This window comes from Marmota marmota, unplaced genomic scaffold (assembly GCF_001458135.2).
Source record: "Marmota marmota marmota unplaced genomic scaffold, marMar, whole genome shotgun sequence".
Lineage (NCBI taxonomy): Eukaryota > Metazoa > Chordata > Mammalia > Rodentia > Sciuridae > Marmota > Marmota marmota.
This window is the reverse complement of record NW_026000130.1, coordinates 1,264,526-1,288,773: the sequence shown is the minus strand read 5'-3', so window position 1 is coordinate 1,288,773 and position 24,248 is coordinate 1,264,526. Positions and strand designations below refer to the sequence as shown.

Genomic DNA, 24,248 nt, shown 5'->3' with positions numbered 1-24,248 from the left:
ATTCTTTTTCTCTCTCTTTTTTTTTTTTTTGAGACTGGGTCTCACTATGGTACTCAGGCTAGTCTCAAACCCATAACTCAAGTGATCCTCCCAGGGAGCTAGGACACACACTCAGGCCACACACAGGCATAACATAGCATCGGGCTACTTCCTTCCTTCTTTTTTCCTTTCTTTTCTTTTTTTTTTGGTACTAGAGATCGAACTCAGGGGCACTTGACCACCGAGCCACATCCCCAGCCCTATATTGTATTTTATTTAGAGACAGGGTCTCACGGTTGCTTAGCGCCTCTGTATTGCTGAGGCTGGCTTTGAACTCACAATCCTCCTGCCTCAGCCTCCCTCCCCAAGCTGCTAGGATTACAGGCATGTGCCACTGCCCCCAGCTTCATTCCTTCTTATACCTGAATGATCTACCATTATGTAGAAATACCACATCTGGTTTAACCAGCTATCTTTTGATAGACATCTATTTGGGTGTTTCTACCTTTTGTGAATAGTTCCTTAAACTCTAAGTACAAGCAACAAAAGAAAAATGAAAAAATGAGAATTCATCACTGTGATAAAGCTGTTATAAACATTTGTGTACACGTTTTTGTTTGAACACCTGCCCATAGTGGCCTCAAACTTGTGATCCTCCTGCCATGGCTTCTCAAGAAGCTAGGAGACAGGCGTGCGCCACCATGCCTGATCTCAATTTCAACTTCTAGTACAGGAAATATCAGTAGATTTAGGCCACACAAACCAAGCTCTTTGTGCTCCTTAATGGTTTATTTATTATTTTTTAATTATTTTTCAGTGCCTGGAATAAAACCTTGGGCCTCGTTCATGCTAGCTAAGTGTTTCCCTCTGAACCACATTCACAGCCCTTTCCTCAGTAATTTTTAAGAGCATAAAGGGTCTGAATCTGAAAGTCTTGAGAACTTTGCCCAAGGTTACATTCAACAGTTGTATTACTTCATGTCCCAAGATGGTACAAATTCTGAACAGTGCAGAAATATACACTGGGGAAAGTGATAGAAATGTTCTATAACTGATTATGGTGATAGTTTCACAACTCTGTGAATATAGTAAAAATCACTAAATTGTACCCTTTATCATGCTGGGAATTGCACCTAGAGTCTCATGCTAAATTGTACAACCAATTTAAAAGGATGAATTAGGCCTGGGGATAGGGGCATGGTACTGGACTATGGTGCATCAAGGAGCCCAGGACTACAAAAAAGAAGAAGAAAAAAAAAAAAGGATAAATTACATGGTATATGAATTATAGTTCATTAAAAGCTGCTTTTAAAAAGTTATCATCAAGCCTGGTGTGGTAGTGCATGCCTGTAATCCTAGTGACTCAGGAGGCTGAGGAAGGAGGATCACAAATTTGAGGCCAGCCTCAGCAACTTAGTGAGGCCCTAAGTAACTTAATGAGACCCCTATCTCAAAATAAAAACCTTAAAGGTCTAGGGATGTAGTTCAGTGGTAAAGTATCCCCGAGTTCAATTCCCAGAACCCAAAAAAAAAAGTTGTCAATAAAATTTGTAAGGAAAGAGTTCATTTCAATTGATCATCATCATATCAATCAATAATATACCTATCACAAATAGTTTCCCTACAACTATATTATGAACAGATTATGAATGTCATAAAATCAGGAATGAAAAACTAATGACAAACGTATAGAAAAAAAGTGAACTTCAATTTATATAAGAAAAAAAGTTTACCTTCCAAGAGTTTTTGACATGATGTATTCATCTCTTAATTCCTTAGGATAAACTGACTGATCATCTACAGTCAGATCCAAAAATACAAAAACTAAGGGGATAAAAAGGGCAGAAATGTGCTTATTAATTCATAACAACTAGAAAATTAATTAATTCTAAAATATAGTTATATGGAATAGTAGACAAATGTTTTTGATTATATTTAACACATAACCCTGAAGGAATTATTTAGCTAGGCAAAGGCATGTTATAAACCCTTGAGAAATGATAATCAAATATCATCCTTCAATGGAAATACACAGCATTGAGCTCACAATAGTATAGGAAACCTATAACATAACGGCTGCTCACATTCATCGACCTCAGAATATTAATTAATTGCACTAATACAAAATACCCATGCAGATTACCATAGGCCCAGAACCAAAAAGCAATTAATTTAAAAACAGGCCAGTACTGACCACACTCATATTATCCTCTCTCAGACATCTCTACCTTGACCTATCTGGTATTTTATGGTACAAACCATCTTGAACCTATTTGTAAAGTTAAATAGCATTGTCTAAACTAATCCCTTTTATTTCTACATTTTTAAGGCTGTATCTCAAAAAATAAAATCACTCATTTAGGGAGATTCGAATGGTAGATTAGAGGATGCATTCCTAGTTGCCCAAGATTCAAGCCGCAGGAGTACTGCTTCTCAAGCGCTTGGGATTAGACCCGGACTTTGTGCGTGTGCTGACAAGCACTCTCACTGAGCTACATCCCCAGGCCTCACATTTTACTCTGCCTTAATATATAATTTATACTAGTTTGTACATAAGAAACACATAACACTACATTTCCACTTGTCCCATCCACACTTTGTAGTATTATCACCGTATATTTTAAAGCTACATGTTGAAATGCCCTCAATATAACATTTGCATTAAAAATAAAACTGTTCATTTAATAATTCAACAATCCCATCAATGCCAAATATGCATTCAGTTATGAGACATCTCATTTCTACAAAGCCACCAATCATAAATTTGTACCTGCCTATAATGTTGTGTTGTTGTATTTTGTCTGTTTTTTAATACTGTTAGTTATGGATGGACACATGCCTTTATTTGGTTTATTTAGTTTTTGATGTGGTGCTGGGGGTCAAACCCAGTGCCTCCTGCATGCTAGACAAGAGCTCTCCCACTGAGCCACAACCCCGGCCCCCTATAATGTTTTCAAAGAGTGAAATTGGTTAAGACCCTTGAGTTTCTGAGATTTCAGGTGAAGGGTTTGGCCCTCCCTACACCAACCTAAAGACCCAGCCTCTGGCACAGACCCCAGTCACCTGAGTGCACGTGATTCCAGGCTGAGGAAAAGACAGTGGAAGCTGACACTTCCCTGATGTCCACCCAGGGATGAATCCCCCTTTATACCTGTGGCTATTTATGAACTTATATGTTCCAGTGGCATCTGAAATAGGGGAATTTGAGGGATTCTAAGAATGCTTTTCTCCTCAAATGTCAAGGTCTGCTTCAGAGACTACAGTTCCCCACACAAACCAGGAAGGGAAATGCACCCAAGTTTAGCTGGGTTGAGTTTAAGGTTAAGATGGAGAAGTGAGGATTTTGACAGGGAAACAAATCCCCCAACCAAAGGAGGCAGCCTCTACTCAGTGCCTGCAGATCCCCAGGTTGCAGGTCTGTAGGCTCGCCACGGCCAACTTTAAAAAAAAAAAATCTAAATTTTCAAGTTATAAAAATTGGCAAACATCTAATAAAATGTCTGTGAGCCAAGAAATAATAATAAAACAAAATTAGAAATAAAATGCAAAACAAAAAAGGAAGAAAGAAAACATCTGTTGGCTAAATGCAAGTTCACAGAGCACCTGTTTGGTCTACATTATCAGGGCCACCTTTGACCTATATGACATCTTTGTTCAAATTAGAAAAAAAATGAATCGATCTGTTTTACAACAACCATAGTTAATAATGACATGCTATCTTCTTGAAAATCACCAAAATAGATTTTAAGTATTTTTATCACACACAAAAATGTTAATAACGTGAGGTAATTGTGGGGGTCAATGTGAACTAAGTATATTCACATACTTTTTTTTTTTTTTTTTAACAACCAGAGCTTGAAGCCAGGGGTGCTCAACAACTAAGTCACATCCCTAGCCCTTTTGAATTTTTTTACTTTGAGACAGGTCTCATTAAGTTGCTGAGGCTGGCTTTGAATTTTAAATCCTCCGGCCTCAACCTCCTGAGCTGCTAGGATTACAGGCATGCATAAAAACTGTACATACATATGGGATACCATGTGATGTCTCAATACATATATACATCATGCTGTATACATATACTAAAACATCGTATTGTATGTGACAAATACATACAGTTTTATGTCAAATAAAACAAATTAAAGTTTTTCTCATTATTTAAAAAAGAGAAAAAATTTAAAAGGTGTCCCTTAGATGACTGGGCAAAAGGTGGCACACTGCCTGACCAGAAGAGACCCAATGTTGTCCCAACTGTTCCTCTGCTAAGTGACCAAAAAAAGCAAAAACTGCAGTTGCCCCAACTATAAGAATCAGACAGAACACAAAGTAGTCGGAAACAGGGAAAACTGTCAATCATAAAATGCAGTTTTGGAGACTCGGATAGCTCAGTGTGTGCTTACAAGCACAAGGTCCCAGGATCAACTGCACACACCAAAAATAATTAGATGCACTTTACAATGCTTAATATAGTTACAGTTCCTAGATGTCAGTCTGAAGATGACTGCACAAGAATCACCTTTTTAAGGACTCCCCCCAAGACCACCACCACAGTACTAAGAATCAAACCCAGGGATGCTCTACTACAGAGCTACACTCCCAACCTCTCCTTAAATTTTGAGGCAGGGTCTCACTAAGCTGCCCAGACAGGCCTTAAACTTATGATCCTCCTGCCTCAGTCTCTCCAAGTAGCTGGGATTACTGGCATGTACAACCATGCCAGGCTTTGTTGAGATTTTTCGAAATATTTTTTTTAGTTGTAAATGGGCAAAATACCTTTATTTTATTTATTTGTTTTTATGTGGTGCTGAGGATCAAATCCAGTACCTCACAGGTGCTAGGCAAGTGCTCTACTACTGAGCCACAACCCCAGCTCCTGCTATGATTTTTTAAATATCTAGAACTACTGAATCAGAATCTGTAAGAGTGCTTATGTGAACCTCTATATTTAAACTCTCTCTCTCTCTCACACACACACACACACACAAATACATACAAATACTCTCTCTCTCTCCAAATCATTCTGCTCTCAGATGGTTTCCGGGAAGTTCTGTGGTTTATTAATTAAAGATTTAAAGTTTTCCTGATCTAGGGCTGTGGCTCAGCGGTAGAGCTCTCACCTAGCATGTGTGAGGCCATAGATTCGATCCACAGCACCACAAAAAATAAAATAAAGATATTGTGTCCATCTACAGTTAAAAAATAAATACTAAAAAAAAAGAGTTTTCCTCTTGCTCCAAGATTTGAAATCACTATGAGCTACTTTTAATTCTGCAGGTCAATTATCAATTTTTCTTATCAATCATTCTTTCCAGACTCTGCCCTAAGTGACAACTGTTTGTTTTAGATATGATATTCATGAAATTTCATAAGTGAATGTTTTTAAAATGTCTTATAAAATTTATAAAATGCTACCTGATAACAATCAACAGCTTCAGTTGCACAAGACAACTATGTGGTATTCAAGAAGGTGGGCTGGGGGTGTAACATACTGGCAGAATATCTGCATGGACCCTGGGTTTTGATTTCCAGAATCACAAAAGAAAAAAAGAACAGAAAGCTGAGTGCTCTAAATTGAGCTCTTAGAGAAACACTCAGCCTAATGCCTGGCATGTAAAAGGAGCTCAAAGAATGTATGCAGAAATGCATAAATGGAAGAAATGAAGAAAGAAAAGATGGGACCGGAGTTGTGGCTCAGCGGGAGAACACTTGCCTAGTATGTGCGAGGCCCTGGGTTCGATCCTCAGCCCCACATAAGAATAAATAAACAAAATAAAGGTATTTTTAAAAGGAAAGAATGAGGGAGGAAGAGAGAGAGGAAGCGAGGGAGGAGAGAGGGAAGGAGGATGAATTAATAGCCTCCAACAACAATAACACATATATCTAAAGCAGATATGGCATAACAATCAATCTAAGAACTGTAATTTATTTTAACCAATAAGATAATTCAATTGACAACACATGGCTTTAAATAAAGCCAATCAAACCTAAGAAAATCTGTCTGGATAGAACTTTTTCATGGTTTAAAAAGGCAACTAGGGCAACAGGATTAAATCTTGCATGCTAACTGAATTTTACTCACTTAAATGGTGTCCTATAAATTCACAAAATTAATTTTCCTTTTACACAGGAGGGGAAAGAAAATCCAGTAAACATAAGATAATAATGTTACCTTTATTTCTACATAGTGAAAGAGCAATTTCAGAATTGTTACTCAAAGGACGGCGTTTTCCTTTCCCTACAAGCTCTGTGTTTACAAAGGTTCCATTCCCACTGTGATCCTCTAGGTAGGCGATGTAAGAGTTTTTAGGACCCATTTCCTAAAATAGAGAACATTTTATTTCAAAGTTTAACAGCGGGATTTATAGTTGGAAGACATCCAAGAGCAATGACCAGATTACCAGCTCTCCCAAGTACACGAACATTTGCCACTTACCCTGAAAATCCGGAAGTGCTTCTTGCTATACGTCCGGTATTTATTTGTCATTTTCAGCAGTGGTTCATCAAAACAATAGTCACAGCTTTTATCCCTCCCAAACCAGTAGCTGTCATTAACACACTCTGCAATACAAAAGCACATGCTGGAGCTGTTACATTGCAAGTATCAACACCTTTAAAAATTGCCCACAAAATCTACTTGTAGGAAAACAGCCTGAGGTGGCAATCTATAAATTTGATTATCAAAAGTTTATAAGATTAAAAATTCGAGGGGAGGAGCCAGAGGTTATAGCTCAGTAGCACAAGGCATGCTTAGCATACTCAAAGCCCTGGGTCAATCCTCAGCAGGACTCCCCACCCCCACAAAACAAAATAATTAAAAAACTTTGCATGGGTGGGGAACACAAAGTTCTACGATTTAATAAGGGATGGCTAATCTATAACCATGAAGCAACATGCAGTCATTAAAACTTAGTAATTTTAATGACTTGGGAAAATACTATATAATAACTTCTGCTCATTCCCGTCCTAAGGCTTCCTACCACATTTAATATAAAAACTATACTCTTCCTTATGGCCCGATTGATGCCCAGGGTCTGGCCTCGCCTCCATTCCAGCCTCACCTTGGATTCCTATTCCTTTGCTGGCTACACCCAGCCCCACTAGCCAGGAGAAATTTGTTCTGTGGCCTTTCCCTAACTACCCAAAAGGCTCATTCCCTATTGCCTTTTGTGTCTGGCCTCAAATATCATCTCTCATTCAGTTTTCTATATAAGCAGCCTCCCATTTCACCACCCACTTGTTAGGATAATGTACCCTGCTTTATTTCACTCTACATACAGGCCATGACTGGAAGTTACCCCCCCTTCCCCTGGGACAACATAAAGCCTAGCGGGCAGCATGAGACTCTTGATAGGAGCATAGCTCCAGCTAGGTGTGATCCTGCCACCTGTAATCCCTGAGACTTGGAGGATTGCAAGTTCGAGGCCAGCCTGGGCAATTTACTGAGACCCTCAGCAATCTGGTAAGATCCTCAGCAACTGAGCAAGTCCTGTCCCAAAGTAAAAAATAAAAGGACTAGGGATTGTGGAAAATTATGCCTGGGGGGCTGGGGATGTGGCTCAAGTGGTAGCACGCTCGCCTGGCTTGCGTGTGGCCTGGGTTCGATCCTCAGCACCACATACAAACAAAGATGTTGTGCCCGCCAAAAACTAAAAAAATAAATATTAAAAATTCTCTCTCTCTCTCTCTCTCAAAAAAAAGAAAATTACGCCTGGGTTCAATCCCCAGTGGTTCAAAAATAAATAAATAAATAAAGCTCCAGCACCTGGGACAATGAGGAAATTATCAGCAATTCATATCACAAAGGACTAACTTCCCCAATGAAGCTATTGATTCTATAAATCAATAAAAGACAAACCTGGAGAAAATGAGTAAAGGATATGAAGAAACAATTTATAAGGAAAAAAATACAAAGGGCACTAACATGAAAAGATGGCCAAGTTAACTCAAAATTGAAACTAAAAATATATTAAGTATCTATGTTTTATCTACTAGATTAATAAAAATCCAAAAGTCTCATGCTACAGTTTTAGCGAGAAGTCTGGAAGAGCAGGTACTTCACACACTGTGATAGACCCAACTTGATCTTTTCTTAAAATTGGGAGCCATCTTGCCACAAAGCCATGAAAAGATAATTTCGGCTTTACTATAAATTACTGCAAATTCTGAACCTGCTTGGAATGCCTGCCCGTGCCTTGAACTCACCCATGCCTGGCTCTCTGACCAAATAGCAGCCCTCTCTGAAACTTTAGTGACACCTCATAAATATTGGCCTTCCCTGGCCAGACAACGACCCTCTCTGAGGCTCTAATGGTCCTCATAAATTCTGATGTTGGGGCCAGCAAAACATGTAAACTACCATTAGTGTGATGCTTGTCAGAGTTCTGTTATCTGTAACGCCCCTTTGTGTAACTTTCTGGGCTATAAAGCTGGGCTGCAGGAAAGCTGGGGTGCTGTCTTGTTCCCGCCGTTTTGGGGAGAGGCAGCCCGGCCAGTTGAAATAATAGGCTTGCTTTAATTTGATTTTAATTGGAGTCAGTGGTCTTTTCTTGCGTCCTGGTCTAACAACTGAACATAGGAAGAACATAATTTATACAAATTATATACAACTGTCTAGCGAGAATAATTTGGAAAGATCTATCAAAATTACACATGCAGTCACTTCACATCCACAAAGATGGCTATAATTAAAAAAAAAAAAAAAAAAGCTGGGCACGGTGGCACACGCCTGTTAAACCCAGCAGCATGGGAGGCTGAAGCAGCCCCTTGTGCCAGTATTTGATAATTTTTATCTCTTTAGACTTCTGTGTATTTCAATATCTGTTTCACCTAATTTTGTTGTACAGTTGTTCATATTACTCTTTTTTTAATCCTTTTAATAAATTTGTAAATTTGAGTGTTTTTTTCTTTAGTTGTAGATGGATCCAAAACCTTTATTTTATTTATTTTTTCTTAATGCAGTGCTTAGGATTAAACTAGTGCCTCATATGTGCTAGGCAAGCGCTCTACCACTGAGCTACAACTCTAGCCCTTGTCTTTTTTGGTACCAGGGATTGAACTCAGGGACACTCAACCACTGAGCCATATCCCCAGCCCTATTTTGTATTTTATTTAGAGACAGGGTTTCACGGAGTTACTTGGCACCTCACTTTTGCTGAGGCTGGCTTTGAACTCATGATCCTCCTGCCTCAGCCTCTTGAGCCACTGGGATTACAGGCGTGCACCACTGCACCTGTCTCACAGAAGAAATTTTAACAAGTCCAACAGCCCTTTACAATGAATGAATGAATGAATGAATGGATGAATGAAAAAGGAAAGAGAAGAAAAAACTAGAAATAGAAGAGAGCTTTGTCAACTTGAGAAGGGGCACTCATGAAACACCCAGAGATATCATCACACTTCAGGGTAAAAGACTGCAAGCTTTCCCCTTAACATCAGAAACAAGGCAAGGATATTTGTTCTCACCACTTTGATTCAACATTCTACTAAAAAAGATCAATATACAAAAATCACCTGTACTTCTATATATTAGCAATGAACAAACCTAAAATGCAATTCAGAAAAGAATTCCATTTAAAATAGTAAAAAAGTAATAAAACATCTGGAAACAAATTTAACAAAAGAACTGCAAATCCTATAGTCTGAAAACTACAAAACGCCACTGAAAAATAATTGAAAGACCCATATAAATGTTCACAGAATGGAACTGTGAACATTTATATTACATTTATATGTGATGGCCTGGGGATCTGGCTCAGTGGTAGAGTGCTTACCTAGCATGTGTGAGGCCCTGGGTTCAATCTCAGCACCAAAAAAGTAAAACTTAATGTTATGAGACAATACTTTCAAATCCATCTACAATTCAACACAATCCCTATGAAAACCCTGATTATATTTGTTTGCAGAAATTAACAAGCTCACATTAAAATTCTTAGCAATAAAACAAAGACTTAGAAGAGTCAGAATATATTGAAAATTAAGCACAAGATTCTGCCAGGCACAGTGGCCTGTCCTTGTAGTCCCAGTGACTCAGGAGGCGAAGATAGAGGATCCCAAGTTCAAGGCTTGCCTCAGCAACTTAGCCAAGCCCTAAGCAATTCAGTGAGACCTTGATGTGTCTCTGTGGTAGAGGACCCCTGGGTTCAATCCCCAGTACAAAAAAAAAAATAAAATAAAATTTACTTATACTTACTATAAAGTTACCATAGTCAAGACAATGTAGTACTAGCCTAAGGAAAGGCATATAGATTAATAGGGGGAAAAAAAAGGAAATAAACCCTCACATTTACAGTCAATCAATATTCCACAAGCCTTCAAAACAATTAACTGGGAGAGGGGGAGGGGAATTCCTGTTTTCAACAATAGTGTTAAGAAAAGTGCATAATAAAAGTGCATTTGCATGTATAATGCAAAATAATGAAGTTGGAAACCCCATCTCACAACATAAATAAAATCAACTAAAACAGGATCAAAAACTTCTTGTAGGTGTTAAACTTATACAGTCCCAAAGGGAAAAAAAAGGTGATGAATTTTCATAAACCCTGGCTAAGTACCCTGTTCCTACATAGGATGCTAAAACCACAATTAACAAAAGAAAAACAAAAAAATTGGAAGGAAGTCAACAAAATTTAAAAAGTCTGCATACACCAAAGAACATCATCAAGAGAATGAAAAAGACAAGGCTGAGACAGACTATATTTGCTAAACATATCTGATAAAGGAATTGTAGCTAGAATATATAAAAGAACACTTACGAGTCAATAATGAAAAGAGAAGCAATCATGGCCTGGGGTTGTGGCTCAGTGGTAGAGCGTCTGCTGAGCATGTGTGAGGCACTGGGTTCGATTCTCAGCACAATTTATTAATTTATATAAATCAATTAATAAATAAAAGCCCATCAAGAATTTTAATTTTTTTTAAAGAGAGAAGCAATTAAGAAATGAGCAGAGGATCTAAATAAACATTTCTCCAAAAAGATGTATCACTATGGAGAATAGTTTGGCAGTTTCTTAAAAGGTTAAACAAAGAATTTCCATATTATCCAGCAATTTTACTCCTTGGTATATACCAAAAGAATTGAAAAAGGAGATTCAGATATTTGTTTGCTAATATTCATAGCAATATCATTCACAATAGCTATATGCTGGAAATAACCCCCAGGTGATCATCAACAAAAGACTGGAGTTGGGGGGGCTGGGGTGTGGCTGAGTGGTACAGCACTTGCCTAGCATGTGTGGCTCCAGGTTCAATCCCCAACATAGAGCAAATAAATAAATAAACAAATCATGGTGATAGACATACAATGAAATATTGTTCAGTCATAAAAAGAAAAGGCTGAGGGTATAAGCTCCATGATGAAGTAAGTTTGTGCTTAACATGGGCAAGGCCCTGGGATTCAGGCCCAGAAAAGAAAGAAAGGAAGGAAGTTCTAACACATGATATAGCATGGATGAACCCTGCAACATGATGCCGTATGACATAAGCCAGAAATAAAGAACAAATGCATTATCATTCCATTTCCAGGAAGTATCTATAATTGGTAAATTCCCAGAGACACAAAGTAGATTAGAGTTGCAAGTGGCTGGGGGAGGGGCAATTGGTAATTGTTCAGTGGACATAAAGTTTCTGTTTAGATTTTTTTTGTATTTATGTGTAATTTTTTAGTTCTATGTGGATACAATACTTTTTTTTTTTTTTAATGTTTTGTAGTTGTAGAGGGACAGAATTCCTTTCCTTTATTTGTTTACTTTTATTTGGTGCTGAGGATCGAACTCAGTACCTTAGTGCCTAAACGAGTGCTCTACCACACTGAGTCACAACTGGGCTGCTCTGTTTAGATTTTATCACAATCAAAAGGTAAACATTAAAGCAGAGATTTGGGAATAAATTCTTTAAAGTGCAAGTCGTGTATAGTGAGAACTATAAAGTTTTATTCAAAGAAATTAAAGAAGAACTGAAATAAATGGAAAGATACTCCATGTTCATAGATTGGAAGACAATATTGTAAGGCTGTCCAGACTCCCTCAATTACAGACTCAACTACCCCCAACTGCATTCTTTGCAGGAAGTGACAAACTTAAAATTCATATGACAATGCAAGGAATCTAGAATAGCCCAATCTTGGAAAAGCAAATTGAGACTCATGTTTCTGGATTTCAAAATTTAGTAAGCCACAGTAACCAAGATTGTTTGGTACTGACATAAGGATACACACATAAATCAATGGAACAGAATTCAGAGTCCAGAAATAAAGCCTCAAATTAGTGCTCTCACACAATTTTTTTTTTTCCCCAGTACTTGAGGGGAAAAAAAAAGGTGTTCTACCACTGGAGCTTGAGGATGTAGCTCAGTGGTAAAATGCTTACTTAGTTAGCATACACAAAGCCCAGAGTTCAATCCCCAATACGGTGGGGAAGGGGGACACTTTTAATATCTACTGGTCACCCTCTTAGGTTCTTTTTTGTTTTTGTTTTTTGGTGCTAGGGATTGAACCTAGGGCCTTGCGCATGCAAGGCAAGCACTCTACCAACTGAGCTATATCCCCAGCCCTCTTAGGCTCTTTGAATGTTTTGTGACTACTAAAACTAATGCATCCCATTTCATGCTTTCTTACCATTTCTGTTTCTCACTCACCCAAGTCTATAAGCATATCTTTAAAATATGGCTTAAAAAAAGGAACAAATAACTCCAAATATATACTTCTAAATTTAAGATTTTACCAGGTATGGTAGCACATGCATATAATCCCAGTAACTTGGAAGGCTGAGGCCAGGAAGATCACAAGGTCAAAGCCAGACTGGGCAACTTAGTGAGACTCTGGCTCAAAACAAAAAATAGCCTGATAATCCCAGCGGCTTTGGAAACTGAGGCAAGAGGAACACAGTTCAAAACGAGCCTCAGCAACTTACCATGGCCCTAAGCAACTTGGTGAACCTCATCTCAAAATAAAAAAAACAAAAGGGCTGGGAATGTGGCTTAGTGGTTAAGCACTCCTGGGTTCAATCACCAGTACCAAAAACAAAAATAAATAAAAAACAGGTAGTCAACAAAAGAGCCACCCTTATTCTTAAATAATTTTTTTAGTGGTAATTGGACACAATATCTTCATTTTATTTATTTATTTTTTTTAATGTGGTGCTGAGGATCCAACCCAGTGCCTCGCACATGCTAGGCAAGTGCTCTACCACTGAGTCCCCCAACCCCAGCCCAAGAGCCATGCCTATTCTGAACAGCTTTGAAGCTGTATCAAACCACATCAGGGGTTAAATGGCAAAGATTCTATGATTAGATAATAATGTTTTCAACTTTGCATGAATCTGCAATTTTTTTTTTTAATACCAGCGATTGAACTCAGGGACATGTGGCCACTGAACCACGTCCCCAGCCCTATTTTGTATTTTATTTAGAGACAGGGTCTCACGGAGTTGCTTAGCAGCCTCGATTTTGCTGAGGCTAGCTTTGAACTCGTGATCCTCCTGCCTCAGCCTTCTGAGCTGCTGGAATTACAGGTGTGCACCGCCACTCCGAGCGGAATCTGTAAGAGGTTCCACAGCTCTCTTCAGAGTTTCAGATGCATAGCGTATTGCAAATGCCCCATTAATATTTGAATAAATGAAGGGAATCCACAGCAAGTAAAAGCCAGTGCACTACCCACCAGTGGCTCTTTTTTCTTTCATCACTTTCAAACTCCAGAATCATGCCAGAAATGTCCTGAGTTTTGGACTGCAACAATCATCTGTAATTGCTTTTCTGAATAGTATACAATAACATACGACAAAGGTCTTACCAAGATTGGTGAACCCATCCTGAAGGGCCCATAATCGAGCCCAAGGGGCAGGGGCAGGTTCCTCGGGTTCTTGATCCTCGGGAATAGAATAGAGTTCCTGAGTGGACACTGTCTCTAAGGAGCTTAGCGTCCCGGAGCTGGAGTGAGAGGACTGGCTGGAGGTGGGTGCAGTGCTGGTAGAAGAGCTGGATGTGCCTTGGGACTGTGAGGACCCGTGGGATTGTGGGGAGAGGACTTGGGACTGAGTGAAGCCACCTTGGGCCTGTGAAGAGACACCACTGGCATGAGCCTGAGGGGAGGTGCTGCTGTGGGACTGTTGACTCTCTGCATCCGTCTCTCGAGACATCACGACTTCAAAAAGTTAAGTGTCCAAAAATAAGGTGAATTTCAAGGAACAAGGCTTGAAGTTCAAGAGTCAAGAATGGACATATTACAGTGACAAAAAAAGAAAAGAAAAAATCCAGGTCAAGCGTGCTCTGCAAAAATTAAAATCCTAATAGTCCACTTCTGGTTTTCCTGGGCTGGGCTTTTCATAAGATCACTTTCACTGGATCAGCATTTTGTCTAACAGCTATAAAGCAAAGAGAAAATATCAATATCTATCTATCTATATATATATATATATATATATATACACACACACACACATATATAAATAATTTGAAGATTACAGATACACAAAAAACAATAAAATTGAATTGGGAGGCTCATAAAAACTTCCATGCATCCAAATATTGAAAATTAGGATACAAATGTATTAATATATATCGATAATACATTTAAATTTCATATATGCTTTGAAAGGAAAAGAAAAGAAAGGGTCAAGGGACATGGAATACAAGACTGATAAAAAGAAACTGTACAGTAACTCCCTTTACCACTTTAAGGAAATCATTTGCATAAAATATCTGTGCCCCTTATACCAAGGGTATTCTCCAGTAGGGTTGGAATTAAGTCCTATTTGTTCAGTCTAGGTTCCCTGACACTGTCCTAACTAAGGGCAAGTTCACTTAATGAGGCAGAACCCAAAGAGGAGTGCTCTAGACAAATCCACCTAATTCTTTTTTCTTTTATTTCTCAGTTGGAGTTGGACACAATACCTTTATTTAATTTTATTTTTTTATGTGGTGCTGGGGATGGAACACAGGGCCTTGCACGTGCTATGCAAGGCGAGCGCTCTACCACTGAGCCACAGCCCCAGCCCAACCTAATCCTTTTGATGCTAAGGAACACGTGGCTCAATGTTGCAGCATCCAAAGACTTTCCAGCCTTGGAGGAATCTTAAAGGAATGATTGGATCACAGGAGATCATTAACAGAGCCTCTGACCCTTTAATTCACTTGATAGACTCTGAAAACAGAATCACCAGTGAAGCCAAAGAAAATTTCAATGATCTAATCAGATTTTCTTTTTCAAAATAAAAAGGTACATTTCCTCCAACCCACACTCTGGGCCATACTAACTGCATTTACATAGCTTTGGAAATACAAAGGTCCAGATGGTTATCCTTCAAACATATTCAGGAAAGTGATGCCATGGAGGAGTCTACCACTCCAGGACCTGCTGGTCTAATACTGCCTCAGCCAGGCTGAATCCCTCTGATGCTTCCCTGTCCCCCTCCCTCCAAAGCTGGGGAACCCAGGACATCATACATGCTAAGCATGCACTCTACAACTAAGCTACATCCCAAGCCCCTCTGCAGTTTTGTTGAGCAATACTTCTCCAGCCTGACAAGTAGTGAGCTTTCAATAAATCACCTCTCTGAACCCACTTCCTCATTTGAAAAAAAACAGATGAACCGTGAGGATTAACTGAGGTAATCCATGTAAAGTTCCTCCCCTCATAATGTTTGCTAATGGAGAGCTATTTTTAATGGAAGACCAGTGGTGAGTGAAAAAACAAAGTAACCAAAGCAAATCTCTAAGACTAGGAACAGAATTCCAGTCCCAAGGAAATCAAGAGGCCTTCCGAATGCCAAACAACCTTTCTTTCACATAGAGAAACTGAGTCCCAGCGAGGACTGGTCCTCTCCTATCCATTCCTTGCCACCCCACCCCACACACTTAACTTATGAACACTTAGAATATCCTACTAACTGCGTTTCCAGTTCCTGCAGCGCCTAGCAGTTAAGATTGGGTTCTCAAGAAGTATTTTTTTAGAGATTGAATCTAAAGAATGGCAATAATTATTAATGTTCATAGAAGTCTTTACAAAGTAACTCCGCTCTGGTATTGAGAAGCACAACTCTGTTCTTTCTCATCCTGTACATCCAGGCCTGTTTCAACTTGTAGTAAGAGGGAAAGTAAATTTCACCTCGAAGATTAGCTACAAAGGAAGAGTGTCGCCCACGCGCTCCCCCCTCCAGATCAAAAAAAATAAATCCAGAAATGCGGAAGCTCGGGAGACTCCCCTTGCTAAGACCCTGGGAATGGGATTCGAACCCCCAAGCACCCAAGTTAAGTTTTCCACTATGACTCACCGCGTGAGCCCACCTGAAGCCGCAAATTTCCCGCAGGCGAAGCCAGCAGAGTGGCGCTAAACCTGCAGATACAAACTCCACCCTCAGCCAATCAAAACACCCCCCGCCGCAGCCCGACCAATGAAGAGCAGCGGATGTGACCACCGCGTGTGGCCTCAATGCTTACTGGGAATTGTAGTTTAGAACGCAAGCGGAACTCAGCGTCCAAGTTCCCCCCAGGAGACCTCGCCCCCTCGGCTCTCCAGCCAATCAGCAGCACTCGTGTGTGCGGCCACGCTCTCGGCTTTTCTCCCCAACAGGTGACGGCGGCCAGATAGGCCACGGGCCAGATGTGGGGCGTGAGGGCCCAGGTGTTGTTTCGGCTATGGGGGTTGCGGCCCGCAGGGGTCCCCGGAAGGAGAGTGTTAAGCTGCCATGCTGCGTCGGAAGAGGGAAGCGGTTCGGCGAGGTGTTGGAACTGCGGCAGCCCCGGGCGGGGGGACGGGTTCTTCTGCCACCAGTGCCGAGCGCTGCAGCCGCCGGACCCGACTAGAGACTACTTCAGCCTCATGGATTGGTAAAGGAGGTCGGGACGGGAGAGACGTCAGGGGCTGGCCTGCGTGAGAGGAGGGCCGATCGGGCTTGGGAGTGGGAAGGCCGGGCTGCGAAGATAGTGGGTGGAGTCCTAGAGAGCGAGCTCGGGGAGGGGTCTCCAAGAGAGGAAACTGAGGGGCGGGGACTAAGGGAAGGGGCGTTTGAGGATGGAGAGGAAAGGGGAGGGGCGGGGAATGGAGGAAATCGAGGGTGACTGGGGAGGGAGACTTGAGGGGCCAGAGCTTCCTGACTGAGAAGGGAAGATGAGAGGCCGAATTTGAGAGAAGGGAAAGGCTCCGGAAGTTGGAGCTGGGTTGAGACTTTTAAAAAAAGAAGTATCGAAGTGGAGTCCAAGATTAGAGAGTGAGGGTCGGAGATGTGGCCTTTGTCTAGCATGCTTGACAAACTGGTGCTGACGCCCTGGTGTTCGATCCCCAGCACCAAGGCCGCTTTACTGTCTTTATTACTCATGGGAATAAAGACAGAAAAATGTTGTTGGCAAGCTCCAAGGACAAAATGGAAATTGGAAGAAGAGGGTCCAATGGGGTTTTTCCCTTCATTATTCTGAAGATTGAGTAGCCTGGAGAGGTGTGGGTAGAGCTGAACTGGTAAGCAAGTAAGGCAGATTCTGGGAGTTGGAAGAGAAGGAGATTGGGTTAAAGTGGGAGACAGGGATGAAGGAACCTGCACGTTGGAAAGATAGGTTAGATTTCAGAATGCCCCTTCCCCTAATCTGCTCCCACCAGTCACTGAGCACTTAATGATGGGCTGTAGTAACCCGACTTTTTAAGTTGTCAAGTTTCCAATTTGTGTTTGTGTGGAAGGGGGTATACCTGGGATTGAACTCAGGGGCACTCGATCACTGAGCCACATCCCCAGCCCTATTTTGTATTTTATTTAGAGACAGGGTCCCATTGAGTTGCTTAGTGCTTCTCTGTTGCTGAGGCTGACTGAATTCGTGATCCTCCTGCCTCAGCCTCCTGAGCTGCTGAGCTTACGATTGCCTGGCGTGCAGCACCAGGCCCTGTTAAGTTTCCAATCTTGCCTCCCATCTCAGAGTCTTTGCACTTGAAGTTCTCTCTGCTGGATGACAATTTCCTCTGATCTTTGATTAATCATTCAGATGTATCACTCAGAATTTAGCTCAAATGTCATCTCTCTCCACACATTGCCACCTTCTCTGACCCTGTTCAACTTTCCTTCATAGCACCTACCACTTTTTAAATTCTCTCTCTTCATGTTGATTACATCTTCCCTTTAAGAGCCAGTCTCATAACATATAAATCTATAAACATCTGTGACATGAATTTTATCTCCCAATTTCCTTCTAGCAACCGTTCCTTCAGAGTTAACACTACAAAACTCCAGCACAGGTTTCAGCAACTACAGCGTCTTGTCCACCCAGATTTCTTCAGCCAGAGATCTCAGGTAATTTATTGGCCACCCCCATATTCCCCAGACACCTATACACTGGGTAGGTAGCAGTGGCCTGTGATTATGTGATTATCAGGGACAAAGTTAGACTACCAACTCCACCCTGTGGCAGTGGGACCCCAGCCAAGCAGGCCCTGGAAATGTCATTCCCTCACATTGTTTGTCTGATTACACAGACAACTTAGAACTCATGAGCTAAAATTAAAGACACCTCACCCAGCACCAGTTCTACTCTGGCCACTTCCTTAGGTGCCTGCCTATCAGCCTATTATAAAAGTTTGTGAATGAGAAGGCAGATTTCAATGATAATAAGACTATCTTCTTCTCTACTAACAGACTGAAAAGGACTTCTCAGAGAAGCATTCAACCCTGGTGAATGATGCCTATAAGACCCTGCTGGCCCCCCTGAGCAGGGGACTATACCTTGTAAGGTGATTTCTCAAGTCTTTATGAATAACTTCCCCCTGTATTCAGCAGAAGTGTTCTTGAAACCTTAGCAAGTCCAGGAACCCAGTGATATTTAGCCTCAGAGATCGTACACAAAGAAAAAAAATATATTATACAAGTGTACTTTTCCAAGTATTCTTTGTAAATCTTAATTGCCCCAATTGCATTGTTTTAATCATTTTCTATAAATTTCAAGGATTTGATAATGATAGTTTTTAGGGAAGAGTAACTTCGGGTTTTTTTGTTTGTTTTTTTTCCTCCCAAGAACATCTTAGAATCCAGAAAATTTTAGAATTGAATAGAAAGTTTACAAACATCTATTTTAAATTCCAAGTGGAGGACTGCCTACCTCAGGGCCACACAGTGCCAGGTAACATAAGGTGGGATGCTGTTTCAGAACTCCTGTCTCTGTTCAGGCTTTTGACAGCCTACCTCACACTTTCATTATTGAGACGGATCAAGTGTTCCCCATGAGTGGTATTTTATTCTGATGGGTAAGCAAGATTTACATGACTCTGGTCATAGTTTCTCTAACCAATCTTATTTTCCTTGCTCTATGCTTCAATAGCTAAAGCTTCATGGGATAGAGGTTCCTAAAGGGACAGATTATGAAATGGATAGTCAATTCCTCATGGAAATAATGGAAATCAATGAAAAACTTGCAGAAGCTCAAAGTGAAGCTGCCGTGATAGAAATTGAATCCACTATACAAGGTAAAAGAGCAAATATTGAATGCATTTTATTGTTGTTATGCATACATGTCTGGGATTAAATGAAAAAATGGACATAGAGTACATGTTGGGTATTGGGATTCTGGATCAAGGGTAGAGCACTTGCCAGCACATTGGTCATAATAAAGAATCAAGGAATTTTTTTTTTTCTTAATCATACTAAAACCAGTTTTGCTTGGAGGTTAAACTTGCAACATCTCTAACCATGTGGAAGGCAGTTTTTTGTTGTTGTTGTTTTGTTCATTTTTTGGTACTGGGCATTGAACCCAGGAGTGCTCTGCCACTGAGCTACATCCTCAGAACTTCTTATTTTTTGAGATAGGGCCTCACTGAGTTGCCCAAGCTGGCCATATACTTTTAATTCTCCTGTCTCAGTCTCCTGAGTAGCTGGGATTACAGGCATGTGCCCATGTTCCCAGCTAGAAGGCAGCCTTAAATCAAGAACATAATTATATTTTGTACATTGCAGTGATCTTTTTTACTCACAATATGATTTAGATACTATTTTTATCTCTAACAAGTAAAATGGGCTTCAGAAGTTGGCAGAAATGTCCAAGATCACAAAGCATAGGCACCCAAGGTCACAAAGTAGATATGCAACAGGACAAACCTTGAAATTCTGACCTTCTGATCCTGAATGGGTTTGTTTCTTACTTTATTCCATAGTATATCTGTCAGGGTTTTCTAGAAAACCCATATGATACAGATAGGTTTATTTGAAGGAGTTGGCCTGAATGATTGTGGGGTCTGGCACATCTAAAATCTATAGAGCAGGCCAGCAAGCTAGAAACTCAGGTCAAGTTTCTATGTTAAGTCTTGAAGCAGAATTTTTTCTCTGTTTTTATACTTAATGTGTTTACTTGATTCCCACGTTACCAAGGGTAATCTTTACTTAAGTCAACTGAGAGCTGAGGATGTAGCTCAATAGTAGACACTTGCTGAGCTTGGGAAAAGCCCTGGGTTTGATCTCCAGGACTGCAAAAAAATAAATACAATAAAGTCAACTGATTATAAATATATATATATATATTTTTTTTAATGTTTATTTATTTTTTAGTTGTAGTTGCACACAATACCTTTATTTATATGTGGTGCTGAGGATCAAACCCAGGGTCTCGCACATGCTGGGTGAGCACTCTACCACTGAGCCACAACTCCAGCCCCATAAATATTAATCACATAAAAAACACCTTCACAGTATCATCTAGACCATTGTTATTATTGTTTCCTAGTACTGGTGGTTGAACCCAGGGATACTTTACCACTGAGCTATATCCCCAGTCCTTTTTATTCTTTTTTTTTTTTAATCTTTATTTTATTTATTTATTTTTATGTGGTGCTGAGGATCGAACCCAGTGCCTCACGCATGCAGGGCAAGCACTCTACCACTAAGCTACAACCCCAGTCCCCATTTTTATTCTTTATTTTGAGACAGGTTCTCATTAGTTGCCCTGACTGGCATTGAACTTGTGATCCTCCTGCCCCACCCTCCTGTGTAGTTAGCTGGGTGAGAGGTATGTGCCATCAAGCAGACCAGAGTTGATCAACACCCAAGCACTATAGCCTATCCAAGTTGATAAATAAAATTAATCATTCCACTTAGAAAAGAATCCCAGGTTCTCATACAGATTATGTGTTTATGCACTTTTTCAAATATTTATAGTCTGCCTACTATGTATCAAGCACTATAAATGACGTAGAATATAGGAAGGAACAAAAAAGACATGGTCTGTGTCCTCGTTAAGTTTATATATTCTAACCCAGCATGTTTAAACTGAAAGTTATGTGTCTCCTTTCTTTGCCTTTCCACCAAATCACCTGTGCCTCTTCCAGTGTTCCCTCTGTTACATGAATGCCACCATATAGCTGAACAATTATAAACCCTTAGCAGATATCATAACAAGTTAATTCTCTCTTCCCTTCATAGTCAATCCATCACCAAGCCTTAAAGAGTGACCTAACTGTGTCTCATCCATCCCACCCATCACTATTTTCACTGCTATAACCCTGTTCCAAGTACCATTCCCTCTCACCTGGACAACTGCGGTAGCTTCTAACTGGTCTGTCTGCCAGATTTAAATATTCCTGTCTTTGTGTAATCTTTTTGAAACCTAAATTAATCACCATCCTTGGCCTTCCTAAAAAGCTTTAAGTGGTTTCTCACTGTCCTCGGGTTTAAAACTAATTTATTTATTTATTTATTTTAGGCAAGGTCTCACTATGTTGCCCAGGATGGTCTTGAATTTCTGAACTCAAATTATCTCTTCCTACCTTGTCTCCTGAGTAACTTTTTTTGGTGGGGGGAGTAACTGGGGATTGAACCCGGGGAAGCTCTACCACTGAGCTATATATCCAGCACTACTTCTTTTTAATTTTGAGACAGGACCTCACTAAGCTGTCAGCGGTGGCCTTAAACTTGTGATCCTTCTGCCTCACCCTCCTGAATCACTGAGATTATAGGTGTGCACCACCATACCTGGCAAAACCAAAATCTTCAGCATGGCTTATAAGACCCCGTATGCTCTGGCCTCTTCTCCATTTTGTCCGCTTCACTATAGACACAGTGGCTTCCATTTCCTCATCTGTACCAGGCACCCTCCTGTTCCAGCACCTTTGCATATGTTGTGGTTGCCCAAAATCCTCATCTCCCCCAGACCCCATCTAAGTTAACTCCTTCAGATCTGGGAACAGTCACCACTCCTCAGAGAAGCCTTTTTTGACCTCTATACTTCTCCTGTATAAGATTAATCACAGTTATAACTATACACTTCTGTGTGACATTATTTGAACAATATTGATCTCCCCACTAGATTTCGAAAGAAGCAGAAATTGTGCCTGCTTTTTTACTTTCCTCACATCTTTAGCTCACACTACAGTACTCAGAGCATAACAGGAACTCAGGAAATATTTATTAAATGAGTAATAGCAAAAAAAATTAAAGACTATAAAATAGAAGTTGTAGTGAGGAGACTGTCAACTGTTTTAATAGCATTAGGACTGGGTGATGTACAGAAAGGAGAGACCCAGAGCATGCCATCAGAAGGGCTTGCTGCTTCAGAAAGCAAGGCAGCATGAAGCTCTGAGGGGAAGGAGACGTGGGTCTATTGCCACCACTGCTTCTGACTTTTTTATGTGACCATGAGCAAGTGACTTCACGCATCTCGGCCTCAGTTTCCTCATCCATAAAACAGAAACTATTAGTACTGCTTGTTGTAAGGAAATAAGGTAAAGATAAAAAAAGCGGGTCACACACTTAGTCTAGTTCTTGACTTCGAGAACGGACCTTGATTTAGATATTTTTTTTTTTAATATTTTTTTGGTTGTTGATGAACTTTATTGTTTTTATTTTTATGTGGTGCTGAGGATCAAACCCAGTGCCTCACGCATCCTAGGCAAGCACGCTACCACTGAGCCACAACCCCAGCCCCTTGATTTAGATTTAATTCCTACATTTCCTCCCCAACTGGTACCAGTCAGGCCTTATTAAGTAAATGTACAAGGTCACAGAACCAGTTAGTTTGGGATCAGGACTTCAGAGCCTGTGGACTTACCATCCAGTGCTCTTTCGTTGATGCCAGTTGCTATTCAAGAGGCAAGATTCAAACACTGGGCTGGAAGTCAGGTGCCTGGGCTTCTTTTCCCAGCTCCTGCAGTTCCCAGTCATGGGACAATTCCCTCCCTATCTATCTTTAACTACCTTGGTAATATGATGTATTTCAAAGTTCTTTGAAAGAAGGCACTGTATAAATGATTGGTATTATTTATATCTGGAAAACTCGGTAATTTTTAAAATTCCACATTTTCTAATGAAGAAGCAAAAGAAATATGAGATAGCTTCCTAAAACACTTGGTGTGCCCTGCTGATAGGTGATGCTCGGGTGTTAATTTTTTCACTGAAATCTGGAAGACTACTTGTTGGAGGCAATGAGGCATATCCTTGTCCCCTGTGTTAGTCAGCTTTCCATCTCTGACAAAATACCTGAGGTTATCGGCTTACAAATTTAAAAAAAAAAAAAAAAAAAAAAAAAAGGCTTATTTTGGCTCACATTTTTAGAGGTATCAGTCTCTTGGGGAGGAGATTACTAGAAATTGAACCCAGGAGTGCTTGGCCACTGAGCTATATCCCCAGCCCATTTTGTTTTTATTTTTTTATTTTGGTACAGGGTCTCACTGAGTTGCTTAGGGGCTTGCTAAGTTGCTGAGGCTGGACTCAAATTTTTTATTTTCCTGCCTTCCGTGTTGCTGTAGGTACAGGCGTGCATTTCCATGCCCCGTTGAAAGTCTACATTCATGTTTGGTTGACCCAACTGCTCTGGAGGCCCAGGGTGAGGCAGCACATCATGGCAGAAGAATACAGTGGAGGAAGCTACTCCCCTCAAAGAAACCAGGAAGCAAAAAGAGTGACCCACAATGGCCTAATTGCCTTCCACTAGGCCTCACCTCCTAAAAGTTCCACCATTCTCCAATAGGCTAGTGACCAAGCCTCTAACACATGGACCTTTGGAAGATTCTTATCCAAACTATAGCACTCCTCCTATCCCTTTTTTTTTAATTTGATTTCCTACAATTTTATAAACCTCAGCGATTGCCTCTCAGACCTTCCATGGGCTAAAAAACAGTGTAACCTGGTATAGTGGCACATACCTGTAATCAGTAGCTCAGAAAGCTGAGGCAGGAGGATCACAAGTTCAAAGCCAGCCTCAGCAACTTATCAAGATTTTATCTCAAAATAAAAAATAAAAAGGGCTGGGGATGGCTTGGGATGTCGCTCAGTGGTTGAGCGTTCTTGGGTTCAATCCCTGATACAAAAAAAAAAAAAAAAAAA

The 24,248-nt window shown here is 40.4% G+C and overlaps 2 protein-coding genes across 12 annotated transcripts in view; one reads left to right on the top strand and one right to left on the bottom strand.

The window, feature by feature from the left end:
• The window catches only part of Chek2 (checkpoint kinase 2), a 42,495-nt gene extending 25,728 nt beyond the window's left edge, over positions 1-16,767 (bottom strand). For 2 of the 4 annotated variants that reach the window (XR_007341228.1, XM_048784948.1), the window contains exons 1-5: positions 16,239-16,349; positions 13,760-14,330; positions 6,410-6,534; positions 6,146-6,293; positions 1,713-1,803 (exon numbers count right to left, since the gene is read on the bottom strand). Coding sequence is in view for 3 of the 4 variants with exons in the window: in XM_048784948.1 (XP_048640905.1) it covers positions 1,713-1,803; positions 6,146-6,293; positions 6,410-6,534; positions 13,760-14,105 (710 nt within the window). In the remaining variant the exon portion in view is untranslated. Of the gene's footprint in view, positions 1-1,712; positions 1,804-6,145; positions 6,294-6,409; positions 6,535-13,759; positions 14,331-16,238; positions 16,358-16,404 lie in introns of those variants that run through there. The other 2 variants (XM_015500228.2, XM_048784949.1) reach the window with 2 other exon arrangements.
• Positions 16,568-24,248, top strand: part of Hscb (HscB mitochondrial iron-sulfur cluster cochaperone) — a 16,438-nt gene continuing 8,757 nt past the window's right edge. For 5 of the 8 annotated variants that reach the window (XR_007341229.1, XM_048784953.1, XM_048784951.1 and 2 more), the window contains exons 1-4: positions 16,568-16,794; positions 18,143-18,239; positions 18,582-18,671; positions 19,261-19,405. Coding sequence is in view for 7 of the 8 variants with exons in the window: in XM_048784953.1 (XP_048640910.1) it covers positions 16,568-16,794; positions 18,143-18,239; positions 18,582-18,671; positions 19,261-19,405 (559 nt within the window). In the remaining variant the exon portion in view is untranslated. Of the gene's footprint in view, positions 16,795-18,142; positions 18,240-18,581; positions 18,677-19,260; positions 19,406-23,671; positions 23,749-24,248 lie in introns of those variants that run through there. The other 3 variants (XM_048784950.1, XM_015500227.2, XM_048784954.1) reach the window with 3 other exon arrangements.